This window comes from Pleurodeles waltl, chromosome 3_1 (assembly GCF_031143425.1).
Source record: "Pleurodeles waltl isolate 20211129_DDA chromosome 3_1, aPleWal1.hap1.20221129, whole genome shotgun sequence".
Taxonomy (NCBI): domain Eukaryota; kingdom Metazoa; phylum Chordata; class Amphibia; order Caudata; family Salamandridae; genus Pleurodeles; species Pleurodeles waltl.
Window position 1 is genome coordinate 1,201,472,550 of NC_090440.1, and position 19,056 is coordinate 1,201,491,605.

Genomic DNA, 19,056 nt, shown 5'->3' on the forward strand with positions numbered 1-19,056 from the left:
CATACAGAAGGTCTGTTCAGAAAATCGGGATCGGTGGCCCGAATCAAAGCCCTGAAGCAGCAGGAGGAGACGTACTCAAGTGGTCGCACTGAGTGAGACGGGACGCACTGAGTGAGACGGAGCGAGCGAGCAAGACGGAGCCGACGCGCTAACAAGGGCGCCGCTGTAGACGCGGAAGAGGGCATCCGCTGCCATTGCGGACATTGCTGTTGCCGTGAAGGCTACTGAGAGAGGCCGGGTGAGCGCAGCTGTGTCAGTCACAGCAGCGGAGTGAGTGCACCAGAGCCACACGGAAGCAGCCCAGCCAGGTCTGGGTGCAGCTTGTGGGCCCTGTGTGCCCCGCTTACCCACCGCACCTCCCAACTGCACCTCGCTCCCCACCTACCTCCTCACAACTGCACCTCGCTCTCCACCTACCTCCTCACTTAGGAAACCTATGAACCTACGAACACTCAGCCCTCGGACTCCCAGCCCACTGCAGTGCGTCGTCGTGTGTACTACTTCACCTATTATCATCTAAGCAGAGGGTGTAGTGCGCAGGGTCTACCAGGGCCCACCATTCTCTACAGGACGCAGTGAGCGCAGCAGTTTTTGTAAACTGCTGCAGAGAGAGTGCACCGGGGTTACACGGAGGCGGCCCACTAGGTTGGGTGCAGCTTGTGAATCCCCCGGGTGCCCCGCTCACCTGCCGCGGTCAGCCACTGTAACCCTGCAATCCTAAACATAAGGAAAAAGCAAATTGCGCTTCTCTTTCGCCAATCCAGGCCAAGAGATAGCCACCATGAGATCGGGGGGACTCAGGATTCTAGCAGAGGGCAAAGTCAAACCTTTAAAACCCCAAAGGAGGACGCAAGGGAAGGGAAAGTGCTCAGCGAAGCACTCAGCGCCATGTCCGCAAAGTAGCAGACAGGAACAGCTGGTAGCGCCCCTCACTCCTTTTCAGCTCTACTTCAAACAAACAGAACTCACTAACAAGGCAGACTTTTTGAAAGATCCAGCGGCGGCTTTCTTCTCAAATCCTGACACCGACGTGGGCCTTCCAACCCCACTGATTCCACAAGCTCTCAACACGGGGCAGCTGGGGCCCGGGCTGTTAACAAACCCGACACAACAATTAGGGGTAGCCCTCCCTGGTCAGGAAACATCAAAGGTCCAAGCTCCTGAAGAGCTTAGTGATCCCCTGCTCCAAGGGCAACAAATTAACTTCAGTCACTTAAGTAGCCCAATAGCGCACAAAAATTCACAAGCAGGTAGAATCGTGACTATGGCTCAGGAACATGCCCAGGAGCGGGAAACTTCTCTAGGTGCTCATCTACAGGCTTTAACGGGCAACCCAAGTAACTCCGAGCTTCCAATCTCTACGGGTAATGAGACAGAGGTACATAATGACACTGGGTATGTGAAAACCCACCAACAATCAACCCCAATCCCATGGTCAAATTTCAACACCCAGGGGAACAATGAGAGACTGGTCATTGGTTCCGAAGTAATTACAGGGTTGGAAGATTCCTGGTTACAGTCTCTCTCTATAACAAATAACAAAGACCTGGGAGAAGCGCTGGACTTAAAAACTTTTCATCTAACGAATCCTAAGGACCAGCAGTCGAGCTATCCTCTGGTGGTAGAAAGCATTAAAAACAGTATTACTACACACCAACAAGAAATAACTTTTAAGCCGATTATTGAACTTTCTAGCGAGATGTCCAAAATACAATCACTTGAGGAATTAATGGTAAAAAACAGCTCGATTGCTTCACCTTCCTATAATATCCCCTCAGAGTCCATTAATAGGGAAATTCTATTAAAAAATCCCGCTCACGCAGACCACCCTACTTGTGAAATGGGAGATCTAACACGACTACACACCTCATTGCTGAATGCTCTACATACTTCAACAGTGGTTCTTAACATGTAATCAGATAAATTAGACTTACAAATGGATCTAATGAAGGTAATGGCCACATGCATAGCTGGCATCAATCACAAACTGGACTCGCTGGCCATTCATCCAACTGAACAAAATTCCAACCTCCAGCTCCTTCCTTGTAATTGTGGCCCAATATTAGATAAACTGTGTACGTTACCACAAGTCTTAGTAGAGATTCTGCAGGAAGTTAAAGCAGGGAAAACCAATGAGGCCATCTCCAGGATCCAAGATACATCTGAAAAGACACCAGCCTTTGGGGTAAGCAGCCCAGCAAAAAAATATGCAAACATTCAGTGCATTAACCCAATGATCACAGACGGATCAGATAGATCTTCACAGTCGGAACAAACAGCGTCTACCAATTTGGAGTGTATAATTGAACAGCCAACTCCAGCACTGAAACCCCTAACAAAGAGACAAAAAAAGCGAGCAAGAAAGGCAAGGAAACAAACATGTGCCAAAGCTATTAATGACCATCTGTATCCCATATTTTCAACCCTTCGGCAACCGCAAAATTGAGCTTTAGGAACCGCAAGCAGCTTGCAAATCTCAAATAGCTTCAAAGCCATAAGGGAGGGGGTAGTCACCAGTCCAGAACAACAATTCACTGGAGAACATCTACTTGATGACTCGCCAATGTCACCCAAATATAACATGCCACACCCAACATTCCAAGACCAATTGAACGGGCACGCATTGGATACAAGGTTGGCAGTTCCATGTCAGGGAGGCCTAAGGGCAGGAAATTGCATCTACAAGGATAAATCTGAAATCCATTTAGATGCCCAATTACCAGTGAGGATTCCACCAGAGCCACCCTCCTATGCAGATGTCGCACAAGCCACTTCCTCACTATCTACAATAACCCTTCCGGACAGGACCCAGGGCATCTTGTCGAGTCTCAAAACATCTTCCAGGCAAAGATCGTCCGCCCAGGTCAATGCGGGGCAGGTTATAGTTATCCCTGCAGGCACAAAGAACAATAAACTCACTCCTTTAGCAGACGACTCGCAGTCCAGACTCAATCCTCGCACCAGAGAAACACACCTGTCACCGACCCTAAATCTCAAATATCCTTCTAGGGAGGTCGCAAATACTCATCATGATGGACGAATAAAGACAAAAGTAACGATTCACAATACTCAAATAGCCGCAACAGACCCTGAAAACAAAGCCTTTTTAAGCAAACAACCAGGCACGCTCAAAAGGGCCCCAAGTAGAAACAAGTCGGAGGATGGTCAACGGAACAGGCCTATGTAACACAGAATTATAGAGCATTCCCAATCTAGTCATGTTATTGAAAATGATAGGGAATCAAGGCAGGTCATTCTAACCCCAGATTATGACTCACGCGGCAAACAAGATAGCCTGAACAGGGGCAATATTCTGAGGCTTTTGGCAGAGCTTCCTTCAACTAAGAAAATCATGTCCCCAGATTTAATATCACTGAAATTCCTCTCCAACAGCACTCAGAATGACCGGGAACAAACTCTGACTATGTGGAGAACAAGCGAAATCGCTGCTTCAATTATGGCAGTTAAGCAACAGTTTGAAATCTGGGGTATACGGCTATCACAACCAACCAGCCCACCTTATCCTTTTCCCCTATTGTTAAATCTGAAAAATGAACCAATTCAAAAAACTGAATCACAGGCCCGCAAGCGTGGATGGGGCCCGGACGTCGGGGAAGCGGAACAGCGTCAATCCAAATGGGGGGAAAAAGATTCAAATACCTCTATTGACCCCCTAATTGTAGGGAATGGAGCACAAGACGAATGGAGATGGATGGCACGTACCCTAAATTCAAGGAGAAGTAATTGACCCACCATACGTAATACACCAGATACAGATCAAAGGCTGACCGTTACTATTATGTCCTGGAACATTGCGGGAGCAAAAGCAATTATTACAGAAGGATTTACAGTAATGTCCAGTTGCAACTACTCGATAATAGTGCTGCAAGAAACATGGCTGGTAGACCCGATAGAACTAGGAGGCTATTCTCTACACCACATTGGAGCTGAAAAATCAAACAAATCAGGCAGGGCAAGCGGTGGTCTAGCCACATACATCTCTACAGCACTTCAGGTCACAACAGAACAGCTGGCCTTCTCATCAACAGACTTACAGGCAATAAAAATCTATTTTAGTTTCAATCGTCACGCTTCACTAATTATCTTTAATGTCTACGCCCATCCGCGGAAACATCGCAAAGTACTTCTCTTCGAGAAGTTACTACAAAAGGTAGAAGAGATACGGTGCGCTAATCCAGCATGGGACATTTTAGTATCAGGCGACTTTAACAGTAATCTGATATATACTCCAGAACCGGACGAGCAATTGGCAGCAGAAAATGCAATTTGGTCAGTGCTACCACAGTTACGATCAATACAGATGAAACTGGATATAAGGGGCAAGCAATTGGTCGAGGCCTTAGAACATCTCAGTATGAGGGTGTTAAACGGCAGGGTGAAAGGTGATGTCCTGCCCAGCTTTACTCATCATAGTGCAAAATCTGCAACTACAATTGACTATACTGCCGTCTCTCTTCCCCTGCTGGCACATGTTAAAAAATTCAAAATCATACCTACTCTTCACAGTGACCATTCGCTTCAGCACATAGAATTGGCTTGGAACGCTCCCTGTTTTCTTCCAGCCATGAATGAATTAGGAACAGTAACCTCTGTCAATCTAAACCGCTTGCTTTGGACGGAGTCCTATTTACCACAGCTGTGCAAAAATATAAAAACCCTGCTTCAATCAACAGCATGCCAAGATCTCTCAGCTGGGGAAGTGTGGGCCAGCTTTCTACAGTTAGTACCATCACTTGGCTCGGCCAGGCGTCAAGCTCCAAATCATAACCGGAGGCCACTAACTATGCCACCAAATATCTTAGAATTAAGAAAGGATCTGAGATGTAAACTCAGATCCACAAAAGAGAGACCTCCTACAAAATCTTTATGTGCCCAAATAAAAACCCTTCGGAAAAATTATAAGAAACAGCTATGGCAAATACGAACCCAAAAGGAGGATGATTTCTGGATCACATTACTTTTCAACTTAAGAAAGGCTAATACTAGAGAATTCTGGATGTCAGTGAATGAAATAGACAGAAAAGCAAGAGTAATAAACTGTACTTCAATTTCAGAAGATAAATGGGTGGAATACCTGTTAGACATCTTTTCTAAGCCAACCCCTCCTGTAGAAAATCAGCAACGGAAGGCTTCACTAAAACCTACAGACGTTCCTCAGAGTGATATGAAATTCAGTGCCAATAAAGTAGCCCAGGTGATCAGAAGGAGCAGTAGGGACGGGGCTCCCGGCCCTAATGGTATCCCCCAAGCTATATTTAAGGCGGATCTCGATTATTGGGCAGCCACTCTGTCAATATTATATGCTGAAGTCGAACGTAACAGTACCATTCCTGATAGTTGGAAAGGATCCATCATTAATCCTATATACAAAGGAGGCAGCAGGGCAAACCCAGCTAGCTATAGGCTGATAGCTCTAATTGACAGTGAGGCCAAATACTTTGCCTCTTTAATCCTAGCAGACCTGCTCACCTGGTCCAATTTAAATAACTTGTTCCCTATGAATCAAACTGGTTTCCGGAAGGGCTACGGCACAGTGACTAACATTCTTGCCCTAGGAGATATAGCCAAGCGAGCAAAGTGCTTAAAGAAAAATTTACACATATGTTTTGTGGACTTCAAAAGTGCTTTTGATTGTGTGGACAGAGCAATTCTCTGGAACAAACTACGGAGTTGGGGTTTGCAAGAACGTATTTTGAGGTGTATAGAAATGCTGTATGACAGAACCTGGGTACGAATCAAGGTAGCAGACGGCTCAAAAGTTTCCAGGAGAATACCAACAAATATAGGATTAAAGCAAGGCTGCGTGTTGGCCCCGCACCTCTTCAACCTCTTCATGGCTGATCTCTCTGCAAAACTAGACGCAACCAACTCACATTCTCCTAGGACGGGAAGTCTGGCTATAACACATCTGTCATATGCTGATGACATTGTTCTGTTAAGCCACACAAAAATAGGGTTGCAACGACTGGTTACTGCCTTGGGCGAATTTGCAAAGACAAACAAACTAGAGGTTAACACTTCAAAGACAAAAACAATGTCAATAGGCTGCCCTTTGAATCCTGCAAATAAAACTAAATTAAACAGTTTCACTCTCGATACGATCTGCAGCTACAAATATCTTGGATTTACAGTAGACAATAAGATCAATTTTGTGCCGCAAAACCAGTATATTCTACAGAAGTTCAAAGCCCTGACGTTCGCTTTCTGCACTCTTGCTAAAAGATTAAAGGGCCCATCATATAAACCACTAATGTCGGTTATGTCGGCCAAACTCCTTCCAGCAATTACGTACAGAAGCGCAGCCCAATACGCGAAAGATGCTAGCCTCCTGGAAAGGCAGCAAATAAAAATCTATAAGCAAGTCTTCAATCTCCCTCGCTCTGCTTCTCCCGCACAGATAAGGCTGGAATTTGGTCTAACGCAACAGCACCTCGACAGAAAGGCTCACACAATAAAGATCTGGTACAAAATAAGTAAAAACACTGTCAGCTCGCTAGTAGCGGCACTATGGAGGTCAGTAAACGGCAATCCTAATTCAGTATACAATAGATACCTGAACAACTCCTTGCAAGAGAGGAAAACAAAGTACCTATGGGATTCCAACATGTCGTATTCCCTTTTGTGTCAAGCGATAAAAAAGGAAATAAGTATCCAATCTTTTCTAGATGATAAAGCTAAACTTGCGCAACGCTCACACGCCTGGCTGGTAATGCACACTTATACCACCATGGCCTTGTCACAATACTTAGCCGAAACCTTCGCACTTGACATCACGCATCGCTTCTTGACTCTGCGTTTGGGAGCATTTCCTGCTAGAGCGGATCAACCATCGTGGAAGAATAGAGGAGAGACTTCCTGCAGGCTATGCAAAGGCCCGAAAGAAGATATGGTTCACCTGATTTGTATTTGTCCAGCCTTAAAAGAAGCCCGCAGACAACTATTAAAACCGCTTTTTATGAGGAATGGGACTCGCTCCTGCCGGTCAGCAGTGATGTCAATGTTTGATCCAAATGATGCACAATCAATATGCAAATTTATCAAATTCTTGACTGCACACACCAAAGACGTAAACCTGCCATCCGGGACGCATACTTAATCACGCACTTTTTTGCATCTTAGAATTAAGAAACTGATCTTAGATCCTCGCATGGTTTCACGCCCAAGGAAATTACGGAATTTTATAGAATTTTAGAGATGTTTTATCTTTAAACATGTTGTATTATGAGATGATTGTTATGGTTTTTACTAACTAAACAATAAAGATGATGATGAGAGGACGTAGAGGTACCTTTAGAAGGGCTGCTTATTAGTGTTCTTTAGCAGTGCCATTTAATAGGCTGGTGGGTGATGAAAGGTGGGACTGCAGTCTCTGTTGTCAGAATCCAAAGGGTCCATTAAATTAGGCCAGCTTTTGTCTCTTTCCTGATCACTGTCAGGTGTGGTTCTGATAGTTTGGTTCACCTCTGTGTGCTTCTGTTGAGGGCATTCCAGCCTGGATACAACAACACTGCTGTGAAGAGCATCACTCAAGAGGGAAACATCAAGTACAATGCAGTCCATGCAGCGCTATTTATTGACCACAATGCCATTACCAGGCATATGCATTTACTACTCATGTGTTTACCACGCATGCGTTTACTATGCATATGCGTGGTAACGACAGAGAAAGCGGTCTAGGTGTCCGGGGAGAACAGGAAGGAGCTGAAAGTAGAGGAGAGAGAGAGAGGCAAGTGGGGCTGGGTTTGGGGGTGGAGGTTGGGGTAGTTTTTAGGGCAGGGTGGAGGGTTGGGGTATTTTTTAGGACATGTCGGGTAGGTTTTAGGGTACAGGGTCGAGTCGTTTTTAGGATAGGGCAGTGTAGATTTTAGGGTTCAGTGCAGGAGTGGGGGGGTCAGGATAGTTTTTAGGGTGGGTAGGTTTTCAGGGTTCAGGGTGGGGCAGGGGATCGGGGTAGTTTTTAGGGCAAGACAGGGTAGATTTTAAGGTTCAGGACGGGGCAGGGGTCGGAGTCGTTTTTAGGACAGGTTGGGTAGGTTTTAGGGTTCAGGGTGGGGGGTCGGGGTAGTTTTTATTACAAGGTGGGGTAGGTTTCAGGGTTCAGGGCGGGGGTAAAGGGGTTGGAGTAGTTTTTAGGATAGGGTACAATGGGTTGGGTAGTTTTTAAGGCAGGGTGGGGTAGGTTTTAGGGATCAGGGCAGGGCGGGGGTCAGGGTAGTTTTTAGGACAGTGCGGGTTAGGTTTTAGGGTACCAGGTGGGGTCAGGGTATTTTTTAGGACAGGATAGGGTAGGGTTCAGGGTTCAGGGCTGGGGTCAGGGTAGTTTTTAGGACAGTGCGGGGTAGGTTTTAGAGTACATGGGGGTGGGGGAGTCAGGTAGTTTTTAGGACAGGGCAAGGTAGGTTTTGGGATTTAGGGCAGGGATAGGGGTCTGGGTAATTTTTAGGACAGATTGGGGTAGGTTTTAGGGTTCAGGGCCAGGGCAGGGGGTTGGGGTCGTTTTTAGGACAGTGATGGGTAGATTTTAAGGTAGTGGGAGGGGGGTCAGGTATTTTTTTAGGACAGGGCAGAGTAGGTTTTAGGGTTCGAGGTGGGGAGGGGGTAGTTTTGAGGGCAGGGTAGGTTTTAGGGTTCAGGGTGGTGGTGGGGGGTTAGGGTAATTTTTAGGAGAGGGAGGGGTAGGTTTTAGGGTTCAGGGTGGGGGATTAGTTTTTAGAACAGGACAGCATCACTTTTAGGGCTCAGGGTGGGGGAGGTGTAGGGCTCAGGCAAGGGGGTGGAAGGGGCAGTTTTAAGGGCTTGGGTACGGTGGAGTATGTTATCAGGTGTAAGGGGCAGAGCAGGGGAGAATTTACCATAGATGTTCCTTTATCAAACATGCTTTTATAACAAAATTTGTTGTAAAGGCATGCATGGTAAAGGCATGCGTGATAAAGACGCAGTCGTTGTTGAGACCGTGTTGTAAAGGCATGCATGATATACACATGCGTTGTTCTATCATGCATCCCACTCAAGAGAAAGGCATGGTCTGGAAGACAAACTGAGAATGGCACATGGAAAGAAAAGTGACATAACCTGTTTCTGAAAGGGCAGACAGAGTATCTACATCCCTGGGGCTGTAGACCCACTTGTTGCTCCAAGTTCTCTCTGACCAAGGAAGGCACGCTCCACAGAGTACATAGTGCCAGATTCACAAGGCCCTTGCACCCCTTAGCACCACATTTGCAGCAACAATTTTGCTGCAAATGTGACGCTAACGAGCCACTACCATTAGCTCTATCTTTACAAGGTGGTGTAAACCTTTTGCGCCACATCATGCATAATATATGCTTGATGTATGCAAAGAGGTCATTTCCTCATTAGAGGGTTGCTAAAAATGGTGCAATGGAATCTACAAGATTTCTAGCGTAATTTTTAACGCCTGCTTGAAGCAGGCATTAAAATAAGGCTTCCATGGATTTTAATGAGCCTATTAACACTATATTGGATTAGCGTTTTTTTTTTTTACACATTACATCAGTGTAAAAAAAATGACAATATTGTCCCTAACGTGTGCCATGGTGCGCTGTATTGTAAATACGTCGCTACCATTGTGGCGTTAGGGAACTCAAGGTGGGCGGCAAGAAAAGTGGTGCATCACTAGTGATGCACCACTTTCTTGTAAATATGGCCCTTAGAGTGCTACTGCAAAACCAGAGCTGGTATCTGTCTGATAACCAGCTTCTGGGAAGTGAGGGAACATTCCTGGAGGAGTCTGACCTGCCTTATCCTGGAAGCCTGAGCGAGAGGGAAGGAGTGCGTCAATCCTAAAAGAGGAGCTGATTGTTTGTGTGAACAGAAAATGTTGACACTGGCTCTGTGGTCTGTCCACCAGAGACTCACATTTAGCAAGAGGTGCTGTAGTCTAGGAGCAATTCACTGAAATCATCAAGGGAACGCTGGCATTTCTCAAACATGCCAAGCACCTCCTGCCCTCATCCTCTTAGTTGCAGCTATGGCACTTGCCCAAGTGTGTCTGATAAGCCTGTCAGAATAAAGAAGGGATTGACATGTCCTCCTCAGGGTACCCTGCTGACTTCCTAAGTGGCTAGCACAACACTGACTCTAAGTTTGTCCAAGACAAAGATGCAGTTTCAAGGAAAATCACTGATTTGCTGCCATGGCATTTAAATCCTGAATGCCTGATTAGGCTTAGCCATACTTGCCCCCAAAGCACTTCAAAACCATCAGATTGCCTCCAAAGTCCTATACCTGGAAGCCCTGTACCTGGAAGAACTGTGGAATCGCCACATCCTACGGAGGCCCAGTGAAACCACCATTAGGCAGATAGGATAAGCCGGGCAGGCTACAACTGCAAAGCTCACCTGCTCCTGACACAATCAAAGCCCAGATGAAAGCCAGTGCCAGACTTCATCCCCCTTCTGCTCAGAGCCCTCAACCTCATCTGAAGATTCCCACAAGGATTATTGCTCAGCACCACCCTGTTCAATGCATGCATGACCCCTCTTGCCACATCATCTGCACCCACAGTACCAATGTTATACCCTATGCCAATAACACAAGTTATTCTCTCCTTCTCTGGCAAATGCTGAACACCTGGGCCAGCCTTCTCTGACTGCATGACTGAAATTGCAGATTGGACGAAAACCAAATGACTCATGCTCAACACTGACAAGACAGAAGTTGTAGTCTTCTGTAGAAACACCTTGGTGGCCCGTGGAGCTCAGACCCACTGTCCTTTGGGCTACCCACACAAAGAACCTCGGAATAGTCATCATCAGCCAACTCACCATGAGCAATCAAGTGAACACATTCTCCACATCCTGCTTCCATACACTCAAAATACTAAGGAAGATCTTCAAATGGGTCCCCAGCAGCCCTCACACAAGTGTCACCCAAGTCCTCATCACCGGCAAAACTGAACTACAGCAATTCGTTTATGCCAGAATCAACGCTCAACTGACTAGATGACTTCAGGACATACAGAACGCTGTGACCAGGGTCTCATCTACCTCTCACACACTCACATCACATCACACTTCAAAGAGCTCTATTGGCTCCGGTTCCACAAAAGAGCACTCTTCAAACTCCTTGTGCACACATTCAAAGCCTTAGACAGTATTGCCCTGCATACTCCAACAACCGCATTAACTTCCCCAAATTAACCAGAGACCTATACTCAGCCGGATTCCAACTCACACACATCACCTGCTTATGCAGGATAAGAACCAGCTGTCGTGCTTTCTCATTCCTTGCTTCTAAAGCCTGGACCAACCTGCCCATGCTCATCAGAGCTGCCTCTTCACTTTTTAAGTTCCACAAGAAACTGAAGATATGGCTCTTCACTTAGGCCAGGATTATCTTGGCCTAAGCAGCTCCTGCTTTTTAAGTGCCAGGATATCCTCCCTGGTGAATCAGGTGCTTTACAAGTATGCATTACATAACATATGCATAACATAACATAACACGTGCGCCGCTGTCTATGGGATTCTGTCAAGCAGCTTGTGCCTGCCTGGATTTAGTGTCTATGGTGCATAAATCGACCGCAGCCTAGTACAACTCCGGTGAGTACAGACTGAGAACAGAAGGCCCAACACAGCCACTGCTTCCCACAGAATAAATGAGAGACAGTTTTGACTGCTCCAGACATATAAACTAAATGCTAACTGAGCAAAAGCACTGTACCAGCAGTAGCCACTTCACCACAAGACCGTACAATACCTGGGTGGGTAAATTAAAAGGGGCATCCTGCTAGGACCCATACAATGGGTATGTGAAAACGTTTGTGTTTTTGTAGTACTATGCCTTATAGTACAAAGTACTTTCCTTTATATAAAGAGAAGCATGGGTCTGGACAATCATATTATCCAGTATTAAATCTTTTGTAGATTCACATGCTTGAATCTTCCCCGTCGTCAAGTTGGGAGTCCCACAGTAATTATAATCAGCAGTGCCAAAGTCTCATACAGTAGATCTCAAACAGGTGACAATGTAAGTCCATTCACATCATTGTAGAAAGAATCAAACTGTAGCCAATCAAAAAACAGCTCTCACATCAGCCCTTCTCACCAGTCCTAGTACACCTCAGATTTTCTGCCGACTTCCAAACAGGCTTCCAAATGAAAGCCATCAGATGCAGGAAGAGGACATGACTCTTCCCGTCGACAGTAAAAGTCCATCGACATCTGTCATAGCTTTGCCTCCAGCGTCTGTGGAAGTAGGCGAAAACCTCTCAAACTTTTTACAAAAAATTGAGTCCTATCTCAATAGATCATTGGATGCTAGACATCATCCAGCACGGACACATTTTAGAGTTTACCGAAAAGCCTCCTAAAAAGAAAACTAACAAAAAGATACATCAACATGTTTGTCTCTTAAAAGAGGAAATTCAAGCACTCATTACCAAAGGTGACATAAAAGAGGTTCCCTATCTCCAGTGAAACAATGGATTTTACTCAAATTTCTTTCTACTAAAAAAAAGATCAGGGAAATGGAGTTAAGTGATGGATTCGAGATATCTCAACAAGTACCTAAAAAACACAGACATTCAGAATGGTCACCCTGCAAGGTTTACTACAATTACTTAAGCTGAGGGACTACATGATGCCACACACAGGAGAATATTTATGAAATGCATGGCTCCAGCTGTGGTGTAGTTTAGAAGAATTGGGCACTAGATCTTCCCATACTTGGACGATTGACTCATAAAAGCACCATCATACGTAGATGGTTTGTGAATGGTAGCGAAAATACTTTTTCCAGAGCAAGCAGTGGTCCCAAGAAAACTTTTCATTTTTGTTTTTGAAATGCATCCCGTTTTCCTTTAAGGGCTGCATTTTAAAAAACTGCTTTACTTAAAAGCAGTCACAGACATGCTGGTCTGCTGTCTCCAGCAGGCCACCATCCCTTTGAGTGCAGCCATTCCCAACGGGGTCACAAATTGCGACCTACCTCAGGAGTATGAATGAGGTAGGTCATTTGCGACCCCATTGGGAATCGCAAACAGTGTGAAGTACACGGTGTACATATGGTTTTGGGGCTCGCAATTTGTGACTCACAAATGAGTCTCAAATTGCGAGTCACAAAACGCGGGGTCGTACATCTGGTCCTTAATCCTTCCGAAAGTCTGAACAACTTCTGGTGGCATTTGCAGGTCCAAGGAAGGAGCATACATTAACAAGAGACACTATTGTCAGATGAGTTTCAGCAGCTACAGCGTTATGTCACAAAGAAGCTGAAAGGCCACTAACAACAAAGGCACAACCTCATTTCACAAGGAGCGTGGTAACCTCTACTGCCCTTTTCTGAGGTGTTTCCTCACCAGAAATATGAAGGGCTGCAAATTGACCAAACATTCATACATTTACTAGAAGCTACTGTCTAGATGCCTCTTTGAGTCAGGATACGGCTGTGGGCCAAGCAGTACTTTGGTATTTATTCCAATAAGGTGAGACATTTTATATTTTATACATGCACTGAAAATTATATATAAGGTAATACAAGATATGTTTTGCAAAATACAATATTTTCTCACATTCACAAATTAATTTTACACTGCTTACTATTCGGATTCAAGCATGTGAATCAAAGGAAGATTCAGAACTGGGAAAAAAACATGTTACTCACCTGTATATTATGGTTCTCCAGCATTGATAACTTTCATAGATTCACATGTGAACCTCCGCTTTCAGGCACCTCAGCTCATTAAATATTTCTTGTTTATAAATGTATAAATTACACTTACGTTTGGAAAACCTGATGTGTGCTTGCTGTGGTGGAAAGGGATGAGGTGAAAGCTGTTCTCTGATTGGCTGCAGCTTGGTTCTTTTTAATCTGATGTGAATTGGCTTACAATGTAATCTATTCAACATCTACTATAAGAGACTTTGGTTGGCACTGGTGAATGAAAATACTGGGGGACTCCCACCTTAATGAAGAGGAAGATTCAACTATGTGAGTCTATAAAAGATATCAACACTGGAAAGCCATAGTGTACAGATAAGTAACATCTTTTTATTGTGCTGTTGGGAGTTGTTATGTGTGCTGGGCCTGCAATGTCCCTATATTAACCTCCCCACGAAGCCTGTGACTGGTTACTGTCACTACCACTGATACTCAAGTGCTGAAATGGTTGTACTTGGCCCAGTTTCCCAGAGCCATACTAGGACGGGTCTTGGGACAGTGGAGTCAAACGACCTCAGCCCCCACTGGTGTTGGCCAGTATACTGTGTCTGCCCCAGGGCCCACAAACGGACTGTGACAGTAACAACACAATTTTGAAAATATTCATCCATTTTCCTATCCTTCAACTCAGTGACACCAGTCCCTGAACTACTCTCAATACCAATTCAAATACATAGCCCGATGAGACAAATGAGACCACATTAGCTCAACACTAGCTTACAGAAGGCACAAAAACTCTTATCTCCACCCATCCGAAGATTAGTACCTATCTAGGTGAGCACATTACACACATGCATTGTGATAATTAAGAAGATCATTTAGAGAACATTATTTGCCAAAAATAGAGGTGACTGTTCATTGTATCCTCTTTTGCTTGCTGTAACATATTTTGGATGCTAGTAGGAAGTGGTATTCCTCATTAGAGAGCCACCACTGGCCATGTAGAACTACCTTTATGTCAGAAAAGCCCACCTATTTAGAGCTGTTAGTCCTAATTCATTTTGAACCATTGTCCTTTAGTGTCTTTGATGGACTTGCAGAGAAAAAAATAGCAAAAATGTCCCTGACCTGATGAACGAAAACTCTCAGTACAGCAGGGGCATATTGAATGTGGGACCTGGAGATGTACTCCAACTCAGAGTTATATGTCCGGGACCCAGTTTTGGCCCATGGGGTTCAGAAGATAAATGGCAGCACAAAAGGGACAGTGTCAAGGGTTGGGCATTGGATGCTTGGGTATATTACCCAGTCGAGGCTCGAGGGTGTTAAAAGGGGGGGGGCAGCACCCAAGGGGACTGGTTGTTGGCGGGAGGGGGAAAATATTAATAAACAAAAATTAAAAAATAAACGTACCTGAACGCTGTACTTTGTCTTCCGCCGCTCCTCCATCTCTGCTGCCTTCTGCTGCAGGCACAGGCTCCCAGCCTGCCCTGCACCAATCCTGATGCTGTTTAGAGCAGCGTTTGGATTAGCTGAGAGCGCCCTGCCAGCGCACTCCTAGGCAGACTGGGAGCCTGGGCAGACTCTCTCGATTGCTGGGCTGGAGAGAGCCCTGTGCGCATGTGTGTTTGGACGGCCCGAGACGGCGGGGCAAACACACGTACTCTGAGGGGAGTGCTCTGTGCACTTCCCTCAAGTGCTCATCACCCCCGTGGCCCTTCCCTTTTCAAGAGAAAGATAATAAACACAGTTTATTATCTTTCTCTTGAAAAGGTTTTGCAGCTGCCGCTGCTGGCAAGTGAGGGCGCTCCTCCTCCCTAATGGAGGAGCCGCCCCTTGTATTACTCATCAAGGACTAATATGGGCAGCTACAATTGTTAGACCTCCGGGCTAATGTGATGAGTTAGGCAGCATCAAGCATTAGGATCTAATATCCTGTGATAGTGCAGACGGGCAGTGGAGCCACTGCATGTAACAAATATATACCAATGCATTTGAAAAGCTACATTAAGTGGCAAGCTGCTGCCAGTGAAATGGAGGTGGGGCCTTAGCTGGACATGATGTTTGGTATCAGATCATGCCACAAGGCTATAGGTTTGTTGCATTTTAAATGCATACATTAGATAAATGTAAAAAAAATAAAGCTATGCCTCAGCCCAAGGCCCAGAATGGAATAGGCATATAATCACTTCAACCTTAAAAAAAACAAAAACGCATAAGGAAGCAAAAATTAAAGGAGGTGGCTTAAGTGATGAAATTAGCTAGGAACTGAGAAGCAGAAATAGGAGGAAGAGTAAAGAATTAATGGAAAGGGAAGATCAAATGTGGGAAGGGCGGTAGGTAGGTGAGTGGAAAAAGAGGTAGGAAAGCAAAGGGTTACTTAAAAATGGAGGGAGGAGCGAGGAATAAGGGGGCATTTGCAATCATAAACTCCGAAGTTTCCAGTTTCCTAATGAGGCTTTAAAATAATAAAGGTTGCAGAACAAGCCCTTTCACCATGACACTCAGAAGCTGCCACCTTGAAATTACTTTTGTTTGTTAGAAAACCCATCCCAAGAAGACTGCTCATTTCTCTGCAGGCATGTACTGCAATGCAGTGGTAGCTATTGTCGACATAAAACAAGCATTGGCAAAGGCAATAGGTAGGTCTTTTAAAGGCATGACATATTTGCACTGACAATGCATGATATTAACAGTTGTGAACTTTTGCAGGACGTTTAAAAAATCCATATATTAACATTTTTGTTCTAGAATCAACAGTGATAAGAACTTGAAGATACCTTTTGAAGTTTGATTGTTATAGGAGTCTAACCCATATATTTCTGGTATCTTCTAAGAAAACAGCAGCCCTGCTATTGAATTAGACACCGGGTCCTTCTTTAGTGCTTGCTAATGAGGTCGTTCGGTGACATGCTCTGCATTTTTGTCCCCTCTCAGATCTGAAGGGCATCGTATCAGCCAAGAATGATATCCGTGTTGAGATTGTACACAAAGATTCATCCTCAGGGCGGGAAACAGAAGATCATGCCGCAATGAAGCAGTTAATGGTAAGCCATCTCTCCAAATTATTTCAGTATGAAACTCAATCCACTACCTCTGTTTGACACAATATATCTTTGTCCAATCAGACAGGGCCTTCTAAGTTGTTATGTGTTCATATGAAATGAAATTACTAGTTTGGATGCCTGAAAGGGTATATGAGTTTACATGATGTGAAAGAATTAGTTCACAGATTCATCTTAGTGTAGTTAACTAGGAGTATGAGAGAATACACTTCTATAATACCAATTATTTACAGTATCACAGCACTAAGACCTTCCAAAACTGAAATGTTAACCACAATATACAAAATTATTGAAACACTCATTGCAAAGTGGGCCACCTGCCATTTATTTTGTCACATGAGCAGGATTGTAGTTTCAGGTTGGTGCTTGGGTTGGTGTATTTCCCAAATAAATGCATTTTTGCATGGGTCTGAGGGGCCGAATTCTGGTCTTCTATCCCTGTGTATTTTATTTCCAATATTAGCCAAGAATAAAAGATAAAACAGTGAACTTTGATGAAAATGGAGAGAGAGACGGATATCCACCTGGTGGCTGAATTTCAAAATGTGAGCCCAGATAACCTGGAATCATTACTGGCTTCCATGCTTGTTCAGAGTGTGTGATCCTAGGCAAATAATTAATTATGTATATTTTTAATATCTATTTTAATAGCCAGTAGTGTTGATCAATCTATAATAGGAATCCAGGCCAAATTTATGGTTTACATGATTACTGACTTGCCTCTTAGTTCACTAATGGCATTGTCGTGGGGGAGCCTGGATGTTTCTGAAACACTTTTAAGGAACATTTGTCTATGCAGTGATATAGTCTGATGTACTAATGCAAAACACTTCTGAATGTTAAAGAAATACACTTATTTGAATTTTGAAGAAATTGTATCATATTGTTACAGTATTTTTGTTGCACAATATACATGCAAAAAAGCATGGCTCTGCTGATGCACGGACTCTTTGAGACAAGCTAGACCCTTGGTTCGACTATGGCTCGGCTTGCCCTGTTAATTTGCCCATGTTCACTCCTGTATTTCCATCTCAGACTTAGTAGATGGGGCAGTCAGTTACCTGATAAAATAATTTGTAACGGTGAGGACTGGACACTTGAAGCCCTGCCCACATACACTTGTTTGACAACTCTACCATGAAGGCTTCTTGTAGCAGAGATGATGAAGAATGTGTGCAGTGAAAATACATTTAAAACAAGGGATCTCAGGGCAGGCATTCCAGGCTGTTGTGTTGTCTGTGGCTATAGACAAGAGTTCCCGGGGAGAATTACCAAGTCAAGGAGGGATGGACAGGAGTGTAGCAGGGGTGTTTGGGGTGTGACACCCCTCAAATGCATTCTTGGTTTGGTTGTTGGGTTTGGGAGCCATACGCCAGGTCTGCTATATCTTTTTAGTTTTGTTCTTGTTGTTCTCAATTTATTGAGAGGTTTTAACTTGTTCATTTTTTAGATTGGGATCTTAAATATATATATAGTGGCTGGTTTACTAAAAAAAAATATTTATTACTTTTTCGATTTCACACACCTTGGCAGCAGTAACTTTGAACAGTCACACCAGATTCAAGTTTCCAGGCATACTACTGGCAATCAAAAATTCAATGGTTGATGAGATGAATGCTTGCAAATAGTGTAACCAGTGGCAATTACTTGGGGTATTATTCCAACCTATTGTTTTATGCCCACTGTGCAATTCTAAACAGATACCCACCTAATCCAGATCGGTACTGAGGCACCTTGGCATATGTTCTGTGCAGCACTTTGATAAGTCATCTGCTGGGGACACCATCACTATCATTGCATATCATCCAAGACTGCGACAAATAGCTCCCAGCCAGAGTCTTATTTCTTGTACATCCCTTGGACTGCCCTGGTTGCCCTGCTGCTCCCTCTTGGTCCTACTCAGTTGTGAAGTGATAACCTTCCAGCGACACCATGGGTAAATCTGACGCTAGGCAGCAGTGCCTAACCTTTGACTCCACAAAACAATTATGTCCTGTGGTGCCACCACCTATCCAGTCCCCTGAGGGTGAGGAAAGAGAAAAAAACGCCTCTCACCATGTGGAAGACCTAAATCTATCCTCCTGGGATTGTGTACTAGTCTAGCCAACATTTATGGCAAACTGGACTCTCTGACTAAGCGTACGGACGTCATGAAAGACCGTATGGATACACATCAAACACACTTAACAGACGTTGAGCAGCGCATATCAGACATTGAAGACACACACTAGAATTACGCAAAGTCCAACTCAAAAACAAAGATTTAGAAGTTAGATTGCAGAGAAATAACGTTTGTATTTTGGGTATTCCAGAGAGTACGTCAATGGAGCACACCGAAGACTACTATCGA

General features: G+C 44.5%; 1 protein-coding gene across 2 annotated transcripts in view; it reads left to right on the forward strand.

The window, feature by feature from the left end:
* The window catches only part of KIRREL3 (kirre like nephrin family adhesion molecule 3), a 3,739,713-nt gene that overhangs the window by 3,322,217 nt on the left and 398,440 nt on the right, over positions 1-19,056 (forward strand). For both annotated transcript variants that reach the window (XM_069224509.1, XM_069224508.1), the window contains one exon: positions 16,579-16,688. In XM_069224509.1, coding sequence (XP_069080610.1) covers positions 16,579-16,688 — 110 coding nt within the window. The remainder of the gene's footprint in view (positions 1-16,578; positions 16,689-19,056) is intronic.